The following is a 22,783-nucleotide window of genomic DNA, read 5'->3' as shown; positions in this document are numbered from 1 at the left end:
ACCCCTAACCCAGGACAGGCTTGGGACAGGCTGCCTGCACCCCTAACCCAGGACAGGCTTGGGACAGGCTGCCTGCACCCCTAACCCAGGACAGGCTGCCTGCACCCCTAACCCAGGACAGGCTTGGGACAGGCTGCCTGCACCCCTAACCCAGGACAGGCTCGGGACAGGCTGCCTGCACCCCTAACCCAGGACAGGCTCGGGACAGGCTGCCAGCACCCCTAACCCAGGACAGGCTTGGGACAGGCTGCCTGCACCCCAGGGCCCAGACAGGCTGGCCTCAGAGCTGACCTGTGGCCACAGTTCAGGTGGACACTGCTCAGAGCCGAGACAGAAGGGTTTGGCACCAGGCTTTGGAATTGTACGTGGCTTCAAAGAGCAGCCACACAGCTCTGCAAAAGGAACACCCAGCCAGGGCCAACAACACAAGGCTCCTGCTGTCTGGAAAAGCACCAGGCTTTGGGAAATCCATGCTGGGGTTCTGCCCTGCAGGGCACTTCAGTGCCATTCCCAGGTAATCCAAGGAAGCAGATGGCAGAGAGGCAAAAATTCCAGTGCTCCCAGCTGCCTGACACAGAGGGAGCTTGTCCTGATCTCCCCCATGGCAAGGGCTCAGAGCCCCTGAACGTGTGAGCTGGGCACTCATGGCATGGCCACAGAGCAAGGAATGCTCATCAGCACTCCCAGCTTCCCACCTGAATCCAAAGCAATTCCTCCAAGGGCCAAGCTGTGCATAAAAACCAAACCCACAGAACCTGCTGCAAGCCCTGGAGTAGTTTAACACAACACAGCTACAAACACACAGGCAACAATGACCTAGAGCAGTGCATCCCAGAACTCCAGAAGGAAGGGGTGGTGTGAGGGCAGTGTGGATGGAAATGTGGGGTTTAAGCACAAGAGCAAAGGGCTCAGTGCAGGGTCTGTCTTGGTAACAAAGGACACTGTTCCCAGCCCAAAAGTGCCAAGCACTGAAGGCAGCAGATGGGTAAGACCCAGCACAGACAAGTTCTCAGTGGAAGACCCATCTCCTAACAAAGAAGTTGACAAGTCTGGTGAAGCCAAAGTGAGATTCAGAGACAAACATTCACCTTACAAGAGGCAGCAGCTTGTAAAGGACATGACTGAGCTGTTGGCATCAGTCAGAGGATGCCCAGCAAGGGGCTCACACCCTCTCTATGCCCACAAACGATCCAGCCCACAACACAAACCCCACACACCTGAGGGCCCTGCAATTACATGAGTGTGAGTGAGTGAAATCTGTAAAAGAATGAGTGTTAGAGGCAAAGTCCACTTATGTAGAGATCCTGTAAATCAATACCACCTCCCCTTCCATAGGATCTTCACTTGATCTTTAAGACATTTCCCAGCTACAAGGGACCAGTTACTGTTCCCATCTTATGAAGTTCTCATCTAATGCTCTTTACCTGGAATTCAGTCCTTTTCTCCCTGCAAGCATTTCAAGAAGTCATCATTTTTTGCTCTGGTTGTACAAAAATATCTGCCTTTCCAAATCTCTCCATTGTCAGACTGGATTTGTAAGGCTGACCAGGGCAGTGCAATGAGCAGCAGTTCCCCCTGCCCCCAAACCCAGTGACCAGAGCTGCTTTCAGCAATGCCTGACCCACTTCTGCCCCCACTGAAGCACTTCCCTGCTTAAGCATCCCCTCAGCATCACACCAACCACTTCCCTCCACAACTGACACAGACATTTCACACCCCTGTTGCCTCTGGAAAAGGTTTTCCTATTGCTGCTAAAAGAGTCCATCAAAACCAAAATAAAATGAACTTTTTCAGGTCTGCCAACAGGAGTCTCTTCATCCCAAGGGGAACAGGATCCTCCTCCACTCTGTAACACATCCCAGTGGTGTTATGTGCACATTGGTCACTGATTTGACTCTCACCCCATCCTGGGAGTTCCCAGCATAACCCAGGGAAGCCTCCCTGGCAGTTTCCCATTGTTTCTCCATCATTTCCTGCCTACATTAAACATCAAAGGCCAACAGGAAACTAAATCCAGTGTCTCAGCTAAAAGGAGATGAAATAAGTTATTGAAGAGCCATTGAGTTTGCTCATCACTTTCTACCTTTGACAAAACCACATTTCATTGATCACATTTTTATCCACTCTTCTACAATGTGCTTTAGTCTTATGATTCTTTCCAAAATCCAAGACTGTGCACAGTATTAAGCTCAGAGCAATAGGCTGGTAGAGGTGTGTTCACCCTGTGAAGCCTGTTAGCCCTTCCCTCCTCTCACCTGGAACAGAAACCCTGGAGAACATTTCCACAGTCTCAGCCCTTCAATCATTCCATCATTCCACTCTGCACAGCAGACAACTATTCTACTTCTTTTTCTGCATTTCTCAAGACTTGTTATTAAATCCCAGCCTTGGCTTTCCCATGCTTTTCACATTAACAAATAGAGTGGCAGTGACCAACTCAACCCAAGGTCCTGACTAAAATTATCTCTTCTACAAAATGTTTGCTGCTCACTAACAAACATCTCTAAAGTAAAATTGCACCTTCAACCAAATTTTGGGCCCAATCATGATCTTTCTCCAAAGGCCACATGCTTTGCTTTAGTGTCTTCCCACCCCAGAGCCTTTGCTAAAGGACTTTCAACTAATTTAGCTCCAAGTTTGAAAAATTCATCATGGCTTTGCCTCTAAACCTGCCAGGTTTCAGTTCAAAGTAATTGCAACCTTTGAGATAATATTTTATTTGGTTTGGCAGGAAGTACCTCAATTATCTTATCACAGGCCCATGTGTTCCCATGTGCCTCCAAGTATTTCTATCAGCTTTTCCAACTTACCTCACCAATGAACTTTTACTGAAATACTTTGAATCCAACAATTAAGTTGAGCTGTTCTTTAATGACCTGGGAATACCTTTTCCCCATAGCTCAGTGGCACAGTTTGGTGGAACCTTTTTCTCTGCAGGAGCTCACCTGGAGAATCCTCTGCAGGATGGAGGGCAGGGCAATAAATGCAGCCATGTTGTTCAGCACTTGCATTGTCAAACTCTTCAGAGCTGGAAAGTCAAACACAGCAGTTCATCAGGATTCAGGGAACACACAGAGATCAGTCTTAAAGATAAGAGAGTTTTACTTCAAGGGGTGTATTTTAGTTTGAAAACAACTTTTATACTTTTCCTCTGCATGTTCTGCACTAAGCACACAGAGCTTTTTGTAGCAGGAGGTGTTTCAGAGTGTTTGATACCACACTGCCTCTGTGTTCCCTCCCACACCCCACAGCAAACATTCACATTTACACTGACTTTGTAGAGCCATCGTTCACTTCTCCTACTGCTGCCAAACCCCAGTTTGGATTCCTTGTCCATGTTATGGCCCCACAGACTCTAACACTTCCTACCTTTGACCTCTGCATGAGACTTGTTCCCAGATGCCCAGTTTCCCAAAGGAAGAGCCAATATTCACATAAGTATGGACTCAGCAATTCAGCTTCTCTGAAGGGATAATGCAGGTGCAGGGAGAAGTGCCCAACAGGCATGGAAAATGACAGTGCATTATGTCAGGAGCTCCCAGAGCACTGACTGCAACCTCCTTCCAGCCTAGAAAGCCTTTCAGAGGCTGTGCATCTTGGCTCTTTCAGACGCCATCCTAAATGGAACCAACTTATTAGCACAGCCTATGGTAGGGGCCCTCCTCTCCTCAGGGGAAAATCAAATAAAGATCAATTGAAAATAACTCTTTGCTTGAGATCAGTCCTACAGCCCCTGCAGGTCAGGGTGCAGAATCTTCAGGAATGGAGTACCCAAACTGCTTTTCTTCTATTCATTCAGCAGAGGAGGAGAGACAGCACACACCAGCACCCGGGGTCACCAAAGCCAGAATACTCACACTCGGAGTATCGACAGTGGGAAGAGCCAGAGGATTTCTGTGGGGACATCATGGCCTCCAGCAGGGGAAACCACAGGGCCTGGAATCATGGAATGCAAGGGGAAAAAACAGTGAGATCAGGACAGTGCTAAAAATGAGCTCTGGGCAATGTCAGAGCCCAGTGGCAAAGACTCACTTCCAGAACTGCAATGGGACAGCACTGAGATATCCTAAAACACCCCAGAGCAAAGCACCTGAGGGTGCTGTGAGCCCACACTGCTCACCTCAGCCCAGGACCCTGTCTGATCAGGCTCTGAGCACAGGCCTTCAGCTGCCCCATCCTCACCCCTTTCTTTACTGGGACTGTGACAACACCCTGCTGTGGCCCCTCCAGCCCCAGCTGCCTCTCCATGGCAGACCCCACTCTCTGCAGTGACACCTGACCAGTGTGGAGCACAGCAAACAGCTCCCACACAGGAGGGAACATGGACATCCTCCCTGCCTGTAGCACAGGGACATCCCTGCAGAGAAGACCAGGCAGGTCACCTCTCCCCTGGACAGCACTCCAGATGAAACGACAGCACTCCCAACCTCCAGCCATGCCACCTCTTTCCACATGGGAACAACATTCCCAGTGCTGAGTTCAGTTACACACACCGTGCAGGAGCCCAGGAGCAAAGATGCCCTGGCAAAATGGCAGTGCAAGCCCAGTGTGAGGAGACAGGCACACCCAGCTCTCTGCAGGAGCTCCAGCCAGCTGGGCTGTCTCCACCCCTCACAGCCCAGGCTGACACCAGACTCAGGGGCTGTGAACATGCTCTGCAGCCACAGTGACAGCAGCACAGCTTTGTGCCACCATGGAGCTGGCTCAAAGCTCCCAGTGCCTTCTGCAGTGTGTGACTGACAGTCAAGCCAAAACTTCAGCTGGAGCTAAAACTGGGAAAGGTGTTGGCTCATCTGCTTCCTCACCACTGACATTATGTGTCATCCTTATGAGTGAGGATTTCTTTCTTGTGGGTCTAAAACCTGAACCCCTGCAGGGGGAACACAAGGAGGGGAAAACAGTGAATGCCTGAGACACACCAGGCTGCAGTGGTGGGCAAAGGAGGAGGCACAGAAGGGAAGGCTTCAGGAGACACAGAGGCCTTTGCTGAGTTCAGTGACACCTTCTTTGGTTCCCTTACCTCTCGCTGTTGTTGGTCTAAACTGTGTGAGTTCCTCTGGCAAAGGGCAATTGTTTTCATTAAGGTATCTTCAATGTTTTCTAACAAGGAGGGTTCAGCTGAGCCTAAGTGTTGGGGGGAAAACCAAATTGCAATTATAGAAACTATTAGATATGTTAACTCCCAATCCTTCTGCAAAATGAAATCTTGCTGTTCATCTAAAGTCTGTTCACTGCAGTCAGCAAGCAAATTACCAAGACAAGTCCTGATTTTTGGCACATTTCCTGAATAGCACAATAAATTGGGCAAATAGAACATTACATGTAATCAAATAAAGAAGATCTTAGCTGTGTTTTAGGATTCAATTAAGTAACAACTATGGGCAACTGCACTTAATTAGGTGCCCATGAGTCCCTGGGCTAGTGAACAGCACATCTGTGCATATACTCATTTTCTGTAGGCAGAACAGCCTTATTTATCTGGAAAATTTGCTTAAAAAAAAGCTCCTTCCAGCTGTCTCTCCTCACCATTCACATGTAATGCCAGCTCAGGCTCAGTAAGGAGCTGGAATGGATTCTGACACAGGGACTGTGTCTGGGGAGGCAGTGAGAGCACCAGCCACAATGGGCAGAGCTGACAGGGCACCTGTTCTAGGCCTCCAGCAAAAGCAGCAGAGTGAGGAAGTGTCAGCCAAGTAACTACCACAGCCATGGAAATATAAGCAAAAAGAAGCCCCTGCAATACCCAGAAACCTGAAATAGAATCTCATTATCCCAGGTGTAAGACACAAGCATTTTTGTGTTTATCTATCTAATAGAAAATTAAATTTAACTTGCTAACTTACTTTCATCACCTTGAGTAAGCATCAGCAACTCGCTCTGCAATCGCTGAAACAAAAGAGAGGACACAGAACAATAAACTTGATAGTTCCCTACCAAGAACTCTGATAGAAATGCATAGAAAAGGTGGGATACAAAGGGTCAATCCCCATTTTCCTCCCCAGCATGGCTAATGTTGCATAAATGTCTTTCCAAACACGGACGGGAAGGCCTGAGCTGAAAGATGATTTTTGACTAAGAAAAACAAATTTCAGCATTTATTATCTACTGGATGTTTGAAGACTTGCCAGAAAAATACACTGATGTGCTGAGCCTGCAGACAACTCAACATATTGCTGTTTGACAGAAGGAAAATGCTTCCATGGATTCCAGTGGGAAACAAAGTGAGGAGCAAGGACAACATCAAACCTGAGCACAGCCCATGCTGATGGCAGGGCATGGCAGAAGTGCCACATTCAGGATTTCAGTGCACTGTACCTCAAGCATAACCAAAAAGGCACCATGGATATCTCCCTTCTTCTCCAGTAAATAGGAAGAAGCTTCATGGAGCTGATGTTTCTGGGTTATCTGAGTTGAAAGCAAAAAAAAAAAAAAGTAAATAAATGTAAGAAAGATCTCAAGAAAGCTGCCAGTGTGTGTTTACCCCAGGGGACAGGAGGAGCAGATGGCCAGGCCTTGTGTGCTGAGCTCACCTCACCCAGGCTGAGCAGCACTCCCACATCCCCCCAGTTCTCAGCCTGCTCTATTGCCACACAAGCAACAAAAAACTGCTGCTACAAGAGAAGGAACAGTTGCTCTCCCAGCACTAGTCACATTCAGGCAGTGTTGCTTCCCCAAAGCCCAGGCCCATAATTCCATACACCTCCAACAGGATTACTCAGCAGTAACAGCCACCCCTGCTCTGCAGTTCCTCAGCAGCCTCAGAGCTCTAATGGCCTCTCTCTTACTAGTCCTGAGATCAAACCCAGAGCCAGGGTATTAAACACATCCAACTGTGCTGCAGAAGAGCAGTTCAGCAGCTGGAGAGAGCAGAGGGAGGGAGAGAGGGATTGGAAGAGCACCCAGGAGCTAATCCAAAAGTACCTCTACAGCACTTTAAAGAGGCTGATCTGAAGGCAGCTCCTGGGCCCTGTCCTTGCACATGTCTTTCCTACCTGGATGGTTTCTTCCAGTCTGCAGGATTCCAGAACTCTGAGTGTCTCCAGGACCTGGTCTGGGCTGTACTGGCACAGCAGCTCAATGAACTGCTCAGTGATGCAGGGGGGTAAGTGTACCAGCTCTTGGTTAGTGCCTTCTCTGCAATAAAACAGGCACAAGAGACTCAAGTCAAAGTCTAGCCCAGGAAGTTGGCTGGAAAGAAGAGTTTCTTATTCAATTGTGTGTTGTCTTTTATCCTTAGTACAGAAGAGAAAACAATACATCTGGTTTCAAGAGAAAAATTACACTGTCTACTGGTTGCTGGTGCTGGGGGTCTCTCAGCAAGCATTTCATTCCTTCCACAACATATTCTCCTGATGCCTCAGTCTAAATTGGACTATCAAAGACCTCTGTGAAAAAAAGAGACCAGCACAGACACGTCTTCAGCAGTTCCATGGCAAAGAGGGACAAAGAACTCACCTCATTTCTTCAGTGAAACGTTATGGTTTGAGTGGCCCCTTCAGATCCTGACTCTCTGGGTGTCCTACAGACCTGCTCTGCATGTGTTTCAAGAAACAGTTTGTTCCTTTTGCTTATTTTGTCTGAAATTTTTCTTTTATTTCCTTACCACATTTGAGTGTTTCATCCCTTTGATTCCCTCACTGAGATAGGAATATCCACATTTTCTAATCCCTGGGCTTCTTATTAAGGAAACCCCTAATGTGGAGGGGAAAAAGGAGAGAACAGAACTGTGAACAGTGCCCAGGTCCCTCTGCCCTGACTGCTTTGTACTGATCTTGTTTTTAAAAAGAGCAGCATGATGCAAGAGACTTCAGAGCAAGGATGGAAAGGGTGATACTGTTCTGGAGTCAGCTGCAGCCCCTACATGAGCAGCAGGTCTCTGCCACTGCACATCACACTCCCCAGGGCACTTCTAGGCCTGGTGCATCACACAGAGCAACAGCAGGAGCTTATCCTGTCTGGAACAGGGCTTGAGGCCTCTGTCCTGCGAGGACAGAAAATGGATCAAGGCATGTATTTAGTTTTGTTACCTATCCAAACAGAAGCTCCTCATCAGGGAAGAAGTGCTGATCCAGCAGCAATGGGATGGGAAAGGTCTGATGCCCAATATGATCCTGTGTGTCCTGGGAGCTACCACAGGAATATTTTCATCCAGGAAAGGCCAGGAGAGTGCTGTGCCCCCAGCAAGCCAACAGCAGCTCACAGTGGCAGTCACTGCATTGTCAGTGAGGTGTGTCTGAAACAAAAGCCTCACCAGGTACTGAGCAGCATCCAAAAACTGGTGTCCAAACTCCTGTGTTCTGACATCAGAGAATGGAGTTTGGAAGGAGCAAACAAGACCCCTGAATTGTGCCCTCCTGCATTCACAGCCACTCCTCCCACAGCAGACACCCTGGAGGCTCCCCCAGAGCCTGGGAGGGAGGCAGGGAGTGTTCTGCTCTTCCTGGGACTAGAACAAAATAAAGCACTTGCTATCTAAAATCCTCTCGTCTGCCAAAATAGGAAAAATGGCAAGTCATACATTTATAGGACTAGAACAAACTTCCAGTCTGGAAATAACTCTGGCACTGAGCATTCATGATTTGTGAGCAAGCTGACCTTTCCCTTAACTCCTTCATCAAGCAATGCAAAGAGCAGAGAATGCAAAGAAAGCTGGATTTGATAATGTCTAAAACTACCCAACAGTCCTGAGCCTTGCAGGCCCTGCTCAGCTCCATGGGCTTATGTCCATCTCCAACAGAAGCACCCAAGCCCCTCCCCCTGCCACGTTCTTCCCAGAAGGAAGAGATAAGGATTGTTTTCCCACAAAACCTGGCCCAGGGGAGCCTTGCAAGTGCCACAGGCAGCTCGGCAGGAGGAGAGCCCTTGTGACAGCACCTAAAAGCTGAGGTATCTGTTAATGTATTTATAAACCCAGAACACTGTGTGGCTAAACAAGTTAATAGTGTTGGTATAACACAAAAACACAAACATGCTTCACTGAGCTGGGCTTTCTTAGAGGAAAAAACCCAAGAGTTTAAAATGGAAATGTAGCAAAGGCTGTGATTAATGAGCTGAGCAATCCCCACTACATTCTCTGTTTCCTGGGGCTGCTTTATGCCACAAACATACAGACATTTGGTTTTAATTTCCCCAGGCCATTCCTGTTAACCCTGTTTCTTCCCTTCCCCCCTTCCACTCCTCTAAAATAAATCTCTAGCTAAATTAAATGGGCCAAATTAATCCCTAATGCAATTCCACCAACTAGGATAGTTAGACCAGCACAACGAGTTTTGTTCCCACATGATCAAGCAATCATTCGTATTTGAGACCTTAAAAAGCTCATTTGCTGCTCTAAGAGTCTTTATTTTAATAAGAATTTTGCTCAACAAAAAGGCATATAAACATTTAGATTGACTGAGAAGAGACAGATGTTTTCAGCAGAACCTGATCACTGTTCTGTGTACAAATGCACTACAAAGTGCAGGTGTTTCTGCAGAGTGAGATTTCCCCTCCTTCCCTGCCTCAGGACCCAGTCCAGCTCCTTTCCACAGGTCTTTGAGGAAAACAACCCCCCAGCACTGAGAACAGACCCAGGCACCTGAGTGTTGCTCCAACAAGCCACATGGGCTAATGCACCTGATGGAACAGCAGCCCTGAGGGCCAAGCAGGACCCGTGGGGAGATGAGGCACAGGAAGCCAGTGCTGGTTTGGACCCCCCGTGTTGCTGGTGATTAGAGGGGAACTACAGGAGAAATGGGTCTGCTTAGCCCTAATTATGGCAGAGTGACATTAGATGCTTTCATTACTCTGAGATCATGGGAGGCACTCTGTGCATAAGATGGGAATCAGGTTAATCACCACCTTCCCTGGGTCTCACTTGCTGCAAGGGATAGCACAGCATAAACAAAGCCCTACTTACCTTCCAGCTGGGATTCATCTCTGCTTAGCTTCCTTCTTTTTTTATTAAGCATTTTTTAACTCAATCATCTAATTTCTTTCCTATAAAACCCAACCACAATATTTTCTTGGCAGAATTCTGATTTTGACTTTGTGGAAATGAACACCTTCCACACAAACACAGCTGTAAAACTCAGGAAATAACAAAACATGTCTTTGGGTTTGGGTGCTACATGGTGGGGGGTTTATCAATCTACATCTAAGAAAATCCAAGAAGTGATTGATTAATTCCAGGGTTTATCTTCCAAAGAATACTTTGTATTCCACTTCAACAAGAACTAAAACATTAACACTTGGACTTAGATAATACTACATTTTCCTCATTTTCCTCCTTCTCCTCCTCATTAAGCACAATTAATTTGTAACTAATTGACAAAACAAGATCCCTCCTTCAGTTGCATTAACAACTGGTCAAAAGCAACTGGAGCTGTGCATATATAAATGTCTTGCAAAATAAATAAATAAACTCAAGGTCATGTAGCATTTGAAACTGAGTCACCAGAAGGAGAACTCTCAGTGCTGAGGAACTGAAAGAACAGGAGCAGATGGAGCAGGCAAGGAGTTAAGAAGAACTTGCAGTGAGATATGGCAGCAGTTCTGAAACAAGACAGAAATTAAAAATGCCAATAGACCAAAGTGCTTTCCTATTTATGTTAAACTTGGGCACCTCAGTCAAGTAGTCACATTGGGGTGTTTCTGAGAAGGGAAAGGGCAGTTTCAGTGCCCATTTCCCAGCCCTCCCAGAGCAGCTGAACAGCCATTCCCAGCTCCCAGCAGCCTGGGGCAGGCACACTGGATGTCCTGGAGCCACAGCACCTGCCAGGCAGGGAGCTGGCACAGGCTGTGCTGCAGGACACTCCTCACAACACTTATTTCAGAGCTGCTGTTCTCACCCTGGGGCAGTCTGAGGAGCAGGTCACCTTCCCTAAGCCTGATCCTAGCTCTAGGCTGACTATGGATGCACTGTCTCAAAGGAACTGATCTTAATCCATTTTTCCAAGCTGTGCTTTGTGAACAGTCCCAATTTGTACATACCTTGGATCCAGGAGACTCCTCAAGAACTGGAAGAGCAAGAAATTGTCCTGTACAACAACAAGAGGGGAGTATTATCATTTTAAACAATGGCCTACAAAGCAGTGATTCCTGAACCATATCCATTAAAAACCCCACAGTTCACAGCTGGTTCCTGCTGAAGAAGCTGGTTTAGCCATGTCTTGCACAAATATCCTGAGGATGTTTGTTGACAATAACTCTGCTCTGTGAGTGTAAGCCATGTAAGCTCCAATTAAAAGTTGCAACCAGCAGCTCTCAGATGGCATATTTTTCTGGCCACAACTCTACAAACAGGCCAAATAGTTCAAATGTAGCAATTGCTGCTGCTGAGTAGCCACCACCCAGGTTTCTTCTGTCTCTGACACAGCAGCACTAATGTCAGCAGTCCCAGGCACTCAGCAATAGGACAAGGGGGCACGATGGGCTCAAGCTCTGCCAGGGGAAATTGAAGTTGGAGATCAGAAGAAAATTCTTTGCAGAGAGAGTGCTCAGGCATTGGAATGGGCTGCCCAGAGAGGGGGTGGATTCCCCATCCCTGGAGGTTTTTCAGCTGAGCTTGGCCGTGGCACTGAGTGCCATGATCTGGTAAAGGGACTGGAGTTGGACCAAGGGTTGGACTTGATGATCTTGGAGGTCTTTTCCAACCCAATCCATTCTGTGATTTCTCATGAGAAAGCCAAGCCCCTGCCCAGCAGCCCCAGGCCCGTGGGGTGGGCACCTCACCTGCAGGTTGGAGATGATGCTCTCGATGTGCTCGCTGAAGTGGATGGCTGCCAGCTCAGCTGCCTTCCCTGGGCTCAGCACCAGCAGCTCCTTGGGGAGGGAAACAGCAACAACACAGCACTAACAACTGCTTTCCATTCCACAGGCAAGAGAACCTGCAGTGCCACCGAGCCCACCCCTGTGGAACTGCACCCAGCCCAAGTGTGAAACAGTGAACACCATCACACACAGAGTGAAGCTGGAGGGGTAGTTTGTGATCAGGCATTTTTGGAAGTTGATGATTTTACTACCCAAAAAGCCTTGAACACAAAACTCTTCACATCAAGGAGACCCCAACTCGGCCCTAAGGAGAGGGAGTAACTCATCAGGTTTTCTGACAGCTGCCTTTGCCCCCTGCCAACAGGACACTCCTGGAGCAGCAGGAGAGAGGAAATTAAGCACCCAACTGACCCTTGGGAATTCCTCAGTCCAATGGAACAGCATTTAACAGACTTGAATTGAACCAGAGGTTTAAAAGCAAGTTTCCTATGACTGTTCACTGTGACTGATATCCATCCAGACATGAAAAAACCCTAAACAATTTCCTAATTGTAATTGAAGGAAAAAAATAAATCTGATAAATGCCCATGGGTTTGCCTTCTGTCAAGTTCAAGCTAAAAGACTTCACACCGTACAAGTTTACACATCCCAGAACGTGAGTTTTTTGCTTCTAACCCTTCCAGATGCAGCCACACTTCCAAAATAACAGGAAGTAACTGCTTCAAACCAACACTGTGTACCTGGTAACCCTCCCCAGAAGTCCCTGCTGAGCCTAAAAAGGAGAAAACATTGCTTTGCTGAACAAAACCAACTGCTACAGAAGTAAAAAAAGAAAAATTTCAGAAACGTACATCTGGAAAAAACCCAACTGAAGAAGTTCCTTAGCATTGGCCTTGTCTGCAGAGAGATGCAGCAGTCACTGAATGCAGGCAGTGCCAGCAGCTGAAGGGTGAAGGGAAGGAAGATGATGTGACCCTTCCACGAGCTCTTGAAAGAAGAGATGCATTGGATGAGGTTTGCAGCTTTGAGCTTGCCCAGCACACAGGCAGCTCAGTGGGGTTTGGCCCCCAGCTCTGCTTCCCCTGCACTCAGGAGCAGGACTCCCTCATCCCACAGACCCAGCAACCCAGAGGGTCCAGGCCTGGCCCACAGCAGTGCAGAGGGACACAGACAGGATGCAGTGTCTGCCTGAATTTATTTCTCTCCCTGGGAGTCTCCAGGACTGCTGAAGGCAGGACTGCCAGGCTGGAGGGAGATGGCACAGCCTCCCTGGGCATCAGTGCCACCCTCAGAGCCAAACCCCAAGCAAAAGGCTTGGGTTTGCATCCTCTGCCAGGTCTGAACAGTTTGGAAACATGGCACTTTTAGCCTTTGAGGGGACAGTGCTGACACGAGGCATGTGGGTCTGAGGACAGAAAAGGACCTCTGCTGTGACTAGAGAGAGGTCCTAGGGTGTATTTTCAAGATAAACATCAAGGGCTGTGTAGGATGATGGGGAAAATAAAAAGTAGCACCGACTCCAAACCCCACTTTCTGTCACACAATCACCAGGAAATCCTCATCACACTGCTGGTTTGGACTGGAGAGATGGTTTGCTGCGTTCATACCTCAGCAAATGACAGTTGTCCAAAGGGCTGAAATCACAGCTCCACCCCAGCAGAATGTTATTTACTGTTTAAAGTCCTCTGAATGTCTGAGAGCAGGATTAATACAATATAAAAGAACAAAAGCCCATAGCAGCCACTAAGCTGCTAAGCCACATGAAATTGTTCACCAACCCTGGGAAACAGATGCCAAAAGGAAATGGGAGCTGATCTCAGTGACAGCACCAAGAAAAGGAACCTCCAGAACTGACCACCTGCCCAGCAGCTCTTTGGATGAAGCTGCAAAAGGTGTAGGTAAAAGCAGCTGCTGTAATCTGCAGACTCATGGAAAGTACAGGAAACCCTGGTTTTAAGGATGGCCATGGACAAGTGGAGAGGAATAATTTCTGTTGTTTGCAAACTTCAGAAAAGGATGCAGCTCTGAGGAGGTGGGCACTGAGCACTTCTGACACCACACAACGACCAGGAATTGGCTCCAGACTGAGAAAACAAACCCAAACAACTCAACATGAAGAGCTGGCAGCCTTACCCCATGACAAGCTTATCCAAAGGGGTACAACACACTGAGAAACTCAGGAAGGACAACCCAGGACATTTCTGATTCGTCCTGAGACTCCTGAGCACAGACCAGCAATTGCAAAGGCCTCAGGCTGCAGAGACCCAGCAAGGACACCTGCCTGGGGTTTGACACAGACACAACACAAGGGCTGCAGTGTGGGGCTGCCCCACTCATAGTGCCAACCAGCTTGGGCTGCACAGACCAACCCAGAGACAAGGGGGGCATGAGCAAAAGGAAGCAGACAGCAGTTTGCTCAGCCTGGAAAGGCTGGCATGGAGCCCCAGCTGCCCTGGCAAGGGTGCCATGAGCCAGCCCTGCTCAGCCAGAGCACAGCCATCCCCACCAGCCCTGACAGTGCTCCTGGGGAGTGGCTGTGAGCCCAGTGAGCCACGTGGGAACAGCTGGATTCACAGCATTCCCTTGTTTCTTGTCTTTTCAATCATTTTCCCTCTTGGTCCTTTTCCTCATCAGTCAGGCACTACTTGTAGTTGCTGGGAGAAACCAAGAGTACTCTGTATGTGCCCCGTGGGTTTCTGTGTGCCTCACAGGACCCAGATGCCATGGCCATTTCCTGCTGAGGAGCCTGGGCAAGTGCAGGATTGCTTGTTTTACAGACTGAGTTATTTTCCTGGCTCATCTCCAGATCACCCTGGAGGGGTCTGACACCACCTACAAGTATTATGGATTCCCCACATCCAGAGTGGACATTTATTTCAGGCACATCTCCATCCCCTGAAGCAGACAGAGATTGAAGACCTGGGAAAAATTATTAGCTGGAGAAGCCCAGCAGCAGCCTGTGTCTTACAGAGAAGTCATGACCCCATCTTCCCAGAGGTGGGAAGTGCCAGGTTGCCAAGGCTGGCTGCCGTCGTCACTGCAGGATGAGGAATTGGATACCACAGACTGAGGTGAGTGACATCCATGCCCTGACCTTGCTGCTGCTGGAGATAAATGACTTGCTAATGGATCTCTTCCCTGCCCCACAGCACTCACGAGCCATCACCCCCAATTAAGGTCCCATTATCCAAAGAGCAGCACTTGAAACCAGGAAACCAGGGGAGCCAGCCTGAATGCAAGGGATGCACTTACATCAATGTGTGAGAGCACTAAACCTTCGGTCAGAGCTCCCTCAACAGCTGTGACTCAACACTGGGACACTTGTGCTTATGGAAAGGCACCCAGCAGACCCAAGAGCAGGGGCTGAGGTCCCGTGGGTGCTGCACACACTGTACCTACCTCTATATGGTCCAAAGCTTTCTGCCACACTGACTGCTTTTCCTCAGCACTGTAGCCAGGCATGGACAGGATGTTGTGAATGTAGTTGAAAACTTCCTCCTGCAAGGCATAAGCCATAAATGCTGCAGCATGTTCTGCAGCACTGCTGACAGCACTGGGCTTTGGGGAGGCAGTTTCTAACAGCCTTGGGATGGCCCAAGGGTAGTCCTCTCTTGGTGAGTCAGGATGAGTTATCAGCAGGCAAACTTAGATGTTCCTAAACAGCTCCTGAAGAACTGCCAGGGGAAAAGAGCCAAGAGGAACCCAGTGCTAATGTGTTAAGCACTGAGGTCAAAGAGAATTGTTCCTCCACTATTAGAAATGTCCTCCCCACTTGCTCACAGGAAAAGGGGACAGGACATCACACTCTAGCCAGGAGCACAGGCAGAGAAAAGAACACTGCCAGGCAGTAGAGGTCAGTTTTCCCAGCATATTCCTGAATCCCTCTTTGACATCAGCCCCTGCCCCAGGCCCTCCCACACGGTCCTCAGCTCAGATGCTCTCCTGGATCATGGTTCCTGACCATCTCACTGTCACAGCCTTCTCTTCCAATTCCTTCACCCACACAATGTTCAGCATCGTGGTTTTATAAGGAGCTGGTGAGGTCACACTTGCCACACTCTCATCCCAACCTCTCCTGGTGGTAGGGAAGAGAACAGCTCCAAAGCTGTGGTAAACATGCAACTGAGGCACAAGCAGAAGGTAATTGTGAAAAGACAGTAAGAGCAGAGAGATGTGTCCAGGGGGGATAAAAGAGTGGACTGAGGGCAGAAACCAAGAAGTACTGCAGTTAGCCACATTGCAATAAATCCCAACTTGCACTCACATCTAGGTACTAGTATTGATTAAATTTAAAAATAAAGTAGAAATCTGAGGTTTTTAAAGAAAAAACAAAACAATAAACTCCTTTCCAATACATAGACACAAAAAGCTGTGACTAACTAAGAAACCTCAACTGTAAAGGCTATTTTTAAGATAATTATGCCAGAAGAGCAGGGCAGTTGTGCCCAGTCACTCTGGCCAGGAAGGAGAAGGGCCAGGAGCCCCAGATGACTCACCTTCCTGAGGGGGTCCCGCAGGTAACAGCCGATGATTCTGTCGTAGCGCAGCTGCCGCTCGTACATGAACTCACAGATCTGGTAGCTGGAAGGAAAAAGCCTCCCCCGTTAGGAACCCACACTCAGCTGAGCCAGCAGAGCAGGAGCAGCACTGGGAAGGAAGCACCTGGCACGGGGGTGTTCAGGACACAGCCTGGGGGCTCCAGTTTACAGGGGCCATGGGGTACCAGCCCTGGGCCAACCCACCCATCAACCTCCCTCTTTGGGAAGTTACCACACAAAACAGGGAAAACTGGAGTTATCGAGGGACACAGCACAAAACTCCTTAATGAAATCAGGATTCTGCTGTCAGAGATGACCTTCCTTATTCACACAACACTCTGCTCTAAGGCAGGCCAAGCCACAGAACTCATTTGAAGAAACTCACTGAACGTGATTCAACAGTGTGTCATAACACATCTTCCTACCTTCAAATTTTAACAAACACCTTCAACATTTTGAGACTAAAAACACATGTAACTGAGGCAAAACAAACTAAGAGCCTGATAAATAATATTACACTACAGCTCTTTTAGCTCTGATGGAAGTGGATGAGCTATGGGGCCTGGCTGTCAAATTCTCTGAAGCAAGCAGAAAAAATGTATTTATTGAGTCTGCAAAATTTGATTGAGTCACTCCTTTTAGGACACAGAGGACAACAGGCATGGCAGACCCCACTGCATGCCACCCTCTGGAGCACAGTGGATTCATTCATGTAACATCCACACTCACCACTTGGCTGGAGATGCCCTCCCTGGCTGGCTCTGCTCAGGCACAACTGACTCTTTCTGGAATCATAAAGCATCTAAAGGAGATGCTGGAAATTTTTAGCCTTTCAGGACAGTTTTTGTGTCTCCTACTCACTTCTAAAACAAGTAGCATGGGGGTGGCTAGAAACCCCATCGTGCTTTCCAATCTACCTGTGGGTCTCACCCCACGAGTCATCTCCATCTGCCAGCAATGGAGCGTTCCAAGTTACAGCTGCACCTCTGAACAAAGCCTGGGCTCCAGGACAGCAAATGCCAACACTCATCACTCCCACAGGGCTTCTCCTGAAGGGTTTCCACAGCTCTACCCACTCCTTTCTCAACAATGATTTCTGTAAGAACACCCAGGAAAGACAGAAACACTGGGACTAAGCGTGACCATCTCCAATGAAGCACGTGAATGTGAATGCACAGGGAAAATCATCCCAAACACAGCTGCAAAGTAGGAACAAGGAATGGGGGTGGGGGGGGAAGCTGTGGAGGAGATTTAAAGGCAGTATTTAAATACCACACCACACCTAAAGGCAGCATTTATATGCTGTGTGCAGCAACTTACAACTCAGCTTTCTCTGCCATTTGGATAAGGCGACTCTCTTCGAACTGCACTATCCCTCCTGCCTGGAGCAGCTCCAGAAGGACCTGCAGAGATTGGAGACAGTTATTTACAGAGCAGTAGCAGCTGGACAAGCCAGTGCCATGAGAAGCACTCTGCTCCTGCTCCATTACACTCGGTGTTAACACAGGGCTTATCTTACTGATCTTTTAATTGATTGCCCATTAACGATGAAGGTCATGTGCTTATCAGGAACCTCCCCGTCCCTGTTCCCACCGCTGTCAGAGCCCTCTTGCAGGAACGCCGGGGCAGGAGCCCTCCCTGCTGCTGTGCAAGCAGTGCCCAGCTCCTTCTGCTGCTGTTTTTGTGGCCCCCGAGGCCACGTCCTGCCCCACAGGAGCCCCAGGCAGCGCTCCCTGCAGGGCGTTACCTGCTGCCTCTCGGAGTGGCGCGAGTCGTCGTCGGGGCTGCACAGGAACTCCAGCACCTGCAGCAGGGGCAGAACGGGGGGTGAGCCAGGGCTGGGCAGCCCAGCTGGAGCACAGACTGAGAGCAGGGCCTGAGCATCAACAGAGGCAGCAGCAAACACGACACTGGTGCAGCCTGAACATGCTCCCTGCCTGGGCTGGTAACTAAACTGGAACACTGGAGTGACCAAGGACGGCTGGAAGACTCCAGGTGGAAACCTGAGACTCTGCACCAGGAACTTTGGGGAACCAGGGAATGCAGAAGAGCTCAAGGAACCCCATGGTCCTGTCTTGGACAACACACCAAACAGCTGGAACCACCACACTGACCCCCTTGATTTCTCTCCTGGACTGTGCCATTTCACCCAGAAAAACAGAAATCATGCAATTCATACAATTTAATATATCTGGAATTAGAGTGTTTAATCTAAATCTATTTAGCCTCCACAGAGTTCTTTGGTCTTTAATTACAACAAAGGACACATATTTTGTAATTTGTGTTTTATTAGTATTTACATATCCATGCTATCATCATAACACAACTGCTGTAGCCAATCAAGCTTCCTCCCCACTTCCATGAATTTCTGGGACTTCAGCTGGGATATAAACTTAACCCATGCAAGCTTCAGGCATGCATTGGTGCATCTCAGACTACTCCCAACAGCAGAGAAGGGTAGTGGCTACACAAACTGAAAATTACCAGCTACATAAACATAAATATGCTCTATGACCTCACTAATGTCATTTTAGTTGACACACTTTAGAGAATCCCAGGATGGTTTGAGTTGTAAGGGACCTTAAAGACCATCTCATTCCAACTCCCTGCCATGGGCAAGGATACTTTCCACTGAGTGAAAAGTAATTCACTAATGAAGGTCACTAAGTAATTCACTAATGACCTTAGTGACAGGTCATTGTAAGCCCCATCCAGCCTGGCCTTGAACCCTTCCTAGGGCCTGACCCTGTCTCCCCCCACCCCGTTCCAGCCAGAAATACAGAGCACACTGTGCTTCCATGGTCTCTCCTACTCTGCTCCTGTGAAACCACAGCACAGGCCCAGCAAGATGCAACCAGTTCACAATGCACCAGTTCCTCTGGAATGTTTCCATCTTCAGCACTGGCCACACTTTGTGCAGTGCTGCATCCTGCTGGGAATTTCACACACACACACACAGGATACTTGCCTGGTCAAAAAGAGTCCTGTTGACAAACAGGGTGTTGTTGGGCTTGGCCAGCTGGCGGGCCAGGAAGGTGAAGAGGCAGCCAACCTGCGAGGGTGTGAAGTCAGAATTCTCCACCATGACCTGAGCAGCACCAGAGAGAAAAGGGAAAAATAAACCCCCAAGGGACTGGTTCTGCAGCTGCCTTGGGGAAAGCAATCAGGGCTCTGCAACAAGAAATCCCTGTACAGCCATCGTGTCTCCTCCTACCCCAGACATCCTCACCATCTCCTGCTGCGAGTCCATCCTGAAGGCATAAACAGATGTCACCTTTCAGGCCATTTAGCTGTGTCACCTCAAAACAGACAGGGGATGTGCCCTCGCTAAAGCACCTCTGTCCTGAAGCTAAAGAGACCCCACCTCTCTGCCACAAACTGAAGGGAAGAATTCTTGTGTGTTCCCGTTTTTCAGGTGGCTCCAAACCCACACTTATCTCCATCTCTGCAGCCTGTGCTGATCACTGGACATGTAACAGAGCTTCTGAACACAGAAATATTGTTACTCACGTTAAAAATATAATTATTATAGGAGAAAAAAATGTATTTCACTTCAAGCCCCAGGCACTCACCACTTCTATTGTGGTATGCAGAGAAGTGCTGTAATGACTAAGAAACAACTGTAGGTTTGGGGAAAAGCTTTTTCCACATTAAGTTCTCTGTTAGTCTACCAATATTTTGAGAAACTTGTGGTCGTGCTGACTTGAAATTACAGTAAAAGGCAATCTAAGAGTCACTACAAAGGGAATTTGAAACCTGAGAAGTGCTTGTCATCTGTCTGGCAAATGAAAAATGAGCATGATGTGTCCTGACTTGGTGTCTCAGACTTCTGAAAAATCCTAAACACTAAGGGAAAGTGAAATGCCCCTGTTTGGAGAGTCCCCTCCAAGAGCAGTGGGTTTAGCTGGGAGGAGATCCACCACCTGAATGACTCTGTCAGCTGAAATCCCAGAATTGCTCTAGCAAAGCCCAGACATGGAGCAGCTCCCAGTTCATACCCTCAGTCAGTCAGAGCTGGGGGAATTCAACTGATTTCCTGAAGTGACACAGAGTACCAGATGCCCACGAGATGCTCATGGTTATGTGACACAAGCAGAGGAAGGCAGGTCAGACACACTTGAAGAATGAAGCAGAGCTCTGATTAAAACACCAGCTAATGCAGTAATTCTTTTTCAAGCTTCTTTTTCTGTTTAAAAAGGCCATTTCATACAAGAGCCTAGTCAGACCAGCATTACCTAACAGCACAAAAATGACTCACTAAAACCAGTGGAGTATTTGATTCATTTTAGATTTGTTTTTCACAAACTGGGTCCTCATCAGCCCATGTAAAGGGGAAAATACTTTACCCTGAAACAGAACAACCTCAGAGGCTGCAGCCCAGCCACGTGGACTTGCTAAAATACAAATTATTTAGCAAAGCTTAGATCAGTATTAGTAGAATGTCTCTGCTGACCAACCTGCTTCAGAAGTGCAGCTATTGCCTAGGTAGGTTTTTTTGCCAGTGACAAATTTAAATTACAACTTCCAAGATTTTTTTATCCAAAAGGAGAGCAGACTCCAGACCAAGGGACTGACAGGTCTGACAACACTGAACTGTTTGCCTGAAGGTGCAGTGCTGCAGCACCACTCTGCCCTCCAGGAGCAAGGCTGCTTCTGTGGTGCTGCACTCCTGCCACGCTGGAGCACAGGGCAGGGCTGGGGGCACAGAGCACACCCCCAGCAGCTCAGGACATGGCACAGCAGGGCTGGTGGCACAGAGCACACCCCCAGCAGCTCAGGACATGGCACAGCAGGGCTGGTGGCACAGAGCACACCCCCAGCAGCTCTGGGGGGCAGAGCAGAGCAGGGCTGGGGGCACAGAGCACACCCCCAGCAGCTCAGGACATGGCACAGCAGGGCTGGGGGCACAGAGCACACCCCCAGCAGCTCAGGACATGGCACAGCAGGGCTGGGGGCACAGAGCACACCCCCAGCAGCTCAGGACATGGCACAGCAGGGCTGGGGGCACAGAGCACACCCCCAGCAGCTCAGGACATGGCACAGCAGGGCTGGGGGCACAGAGCACACCCCCAGCAGCTCAGGACATGGCACAGCAGGGCTGGGGGCACAGAGCACACCCCCAGCAGCTCAGGACATGGCACAGCAGGGCTGGGGGCACAGAGCACACCCCCAGCAGCTCAGGACATGGCACAGCAGGGCTGGTGGCACAGAGCACACCCCCAGCAGCTCAGGACATGGCACAGCAGGGCTGGTGGCACTGAGCACACCCCCAGCAGCGCTGGGGCATGGCAGAGCAGGGCTGGTGACACAGGGGGAACAGCCCCCCAGCCCCATCCTGCTGGGGCAGGGCAGGGTCACAGCCCCCCAGGGCACCACCCAGGGTGGCACTGCCACCCACGGCACACCCTGGCTGTGACAGTGACAGGGGAATGCTGCTCGTGGTATGTTTATACATAAACAGCCTCCAAGTGCAGTCACTGGTTATTGGTGGTGACAGCTCTGAGGGGAAGGCAAAGGCACTTGGCAGGGAGAGCTTTTCCTGGGAACGTCCTCTGGGAGGAACAGGGGCTGCACACGACAGTGATTTCTGCAGCACCAGGCTGGTAACTCTGGCACTGCTCTTCTCTCCCGTTTACTAAAGACAGGGCTGTCATTCTGGGAGTGCTCCATCCCAAACAGCATTCACAGACATGGGGAGCAGGGATTTAGCAGGAAACGCTGGCACCCTGCCAAGCACAGGAGTCCTGGGACCATTTTTCCTGCTCAGAAGGAATCAGGGAGCGGATTGAGTGAGAAGCAAATTAAAAAAAAGCCTAACAGTGCAAAGAGGAGAAATTTGACAACAAAGTACAAGCCAGGTGAGATCACAGGAAAGGAGACCTCTCTGTCACCATATTTAACATGCATGAACCATCACTTCCAAATATCCAGCCTTGGTGGAGGTGAATCCATGCTCCTGCCCACCACCTTCCCAGGGGTGCTCACCAGGCCAGGACTGGAAACACCTCGCCCAGCTTACAGGCTGTACTGCACAGTGCTGTGCCATCTGCTGCAAACACAGAGGTTCATTTGCAGGCACACTCACTTTCAGAAGAATGTCCACAATTCTCTGTTGATATTCCACAGCTTGCTTGTCATTCTTAAAGTCTTCAAAAGTCTGCAGGAGGCAAAACACCGACACGTTGAGCAGAATTCTCTCAGAACACCAGCAAACACAAAGCAGCCACATCACAGAGCTGACAGTGCTGTGAAGTCCTTTCTCTGTATATCCCTAAGCAGCAGGTTCCAAGATATAATTTGCTCTTTTAGAACTACCAAAATGGTATTTACATATTCAGGTAAAATAACAGCTCTGAATCAACAGAGGAAACTCAAGAAATTTGGAAAGTAAGAAAAACAAATCTCTGTGCAGGAGGAGGTGGGTACTAGAACATTCTTTACAAATCCATTATTCTTGCTTTACCTGTGCTTTAAGGATGGCCTCTGCTAGCAGG

General features: G+C 48.8%; 1 protein-coding gene across 1 annotated transcript in view; it reads right to left on the bottom strand.

The window, feature by feature from the left end:
• VPS8 (VPS8 subunit of CORVET complex) overlaps positions 1-22,783 on the bottom strand; it is a 72,593-nt gene that overhangs the window by 17,231 nt on the left and 32,579 nt on the right. Inside the window, exons 27-40 of the mRNA XM_071566916.1 lie at positions 22,375-22,446; positions 19,258-19,377; positions 18,037-18,093; positions 17,610-17,692; positions 16,248-16,332; positions 15,151-15,249; positions 11,713-11,802; positions 10,972-11,018; positions 6,993-7,134; positions 6,316-6,405; positions 5,844-5,886; positions 5,021-5,124; positions 3,858-3,936; positions 2,946-3,028 (exon numbers count right to left, since the gene is read on the bottom strand). Coding sequence (XP_071423017.1) covers positions 2,946-3,028; positions 3,858-3,936; positions 5,021-5,124; positions 5,844-5,886; positions 6,316-6,405; positions 6,993-7,134; positions 10,972-11,018; positions 11,713-11,802; positions 15,151-15,249; positions 16,248-16,332; positions 17,610-17,692; positions 18,037-18,093; positions 19,258-19,377; positions 22,375-22,446 — 1,194 coding nt within the window. The remainder of the gene's footprint in view (positions 1-2,945; positions 3,029-3,857; positions 3,937-5,020; positions 5,125-5,843; positions 5,887-6,315; positions 6,406-6,992; positions 7,135-10,971; positions 11,019-11,712; positions 11,803-15,150; positions 15,250-16,247; positions 16,333-17,609; positions 17,693-18,036; positions 18,094-19,257; positions 19,378-22,374; positions 22,447-22,783) is intronic.

Source organism: Pithys albifrons, chromosome 11, assembly GCF_047495875.1.
Source record: "Pithys albifrons albifrons isolate INPA30051 chromosome 11, PitAlb_v1, whole genome shotgun sequence".
Lineage (NCBI taxonomy): Eukaryota > Metazoa > Chordata > Aves > Passeriformes > Thamnophilidae > Pithys > Pithys albifrons.
The sequence above is the reverse complement of the archived record's forward strand: the minus strand, read 5'-3'. Positions and strand labels throughout refer to the sequence as shown.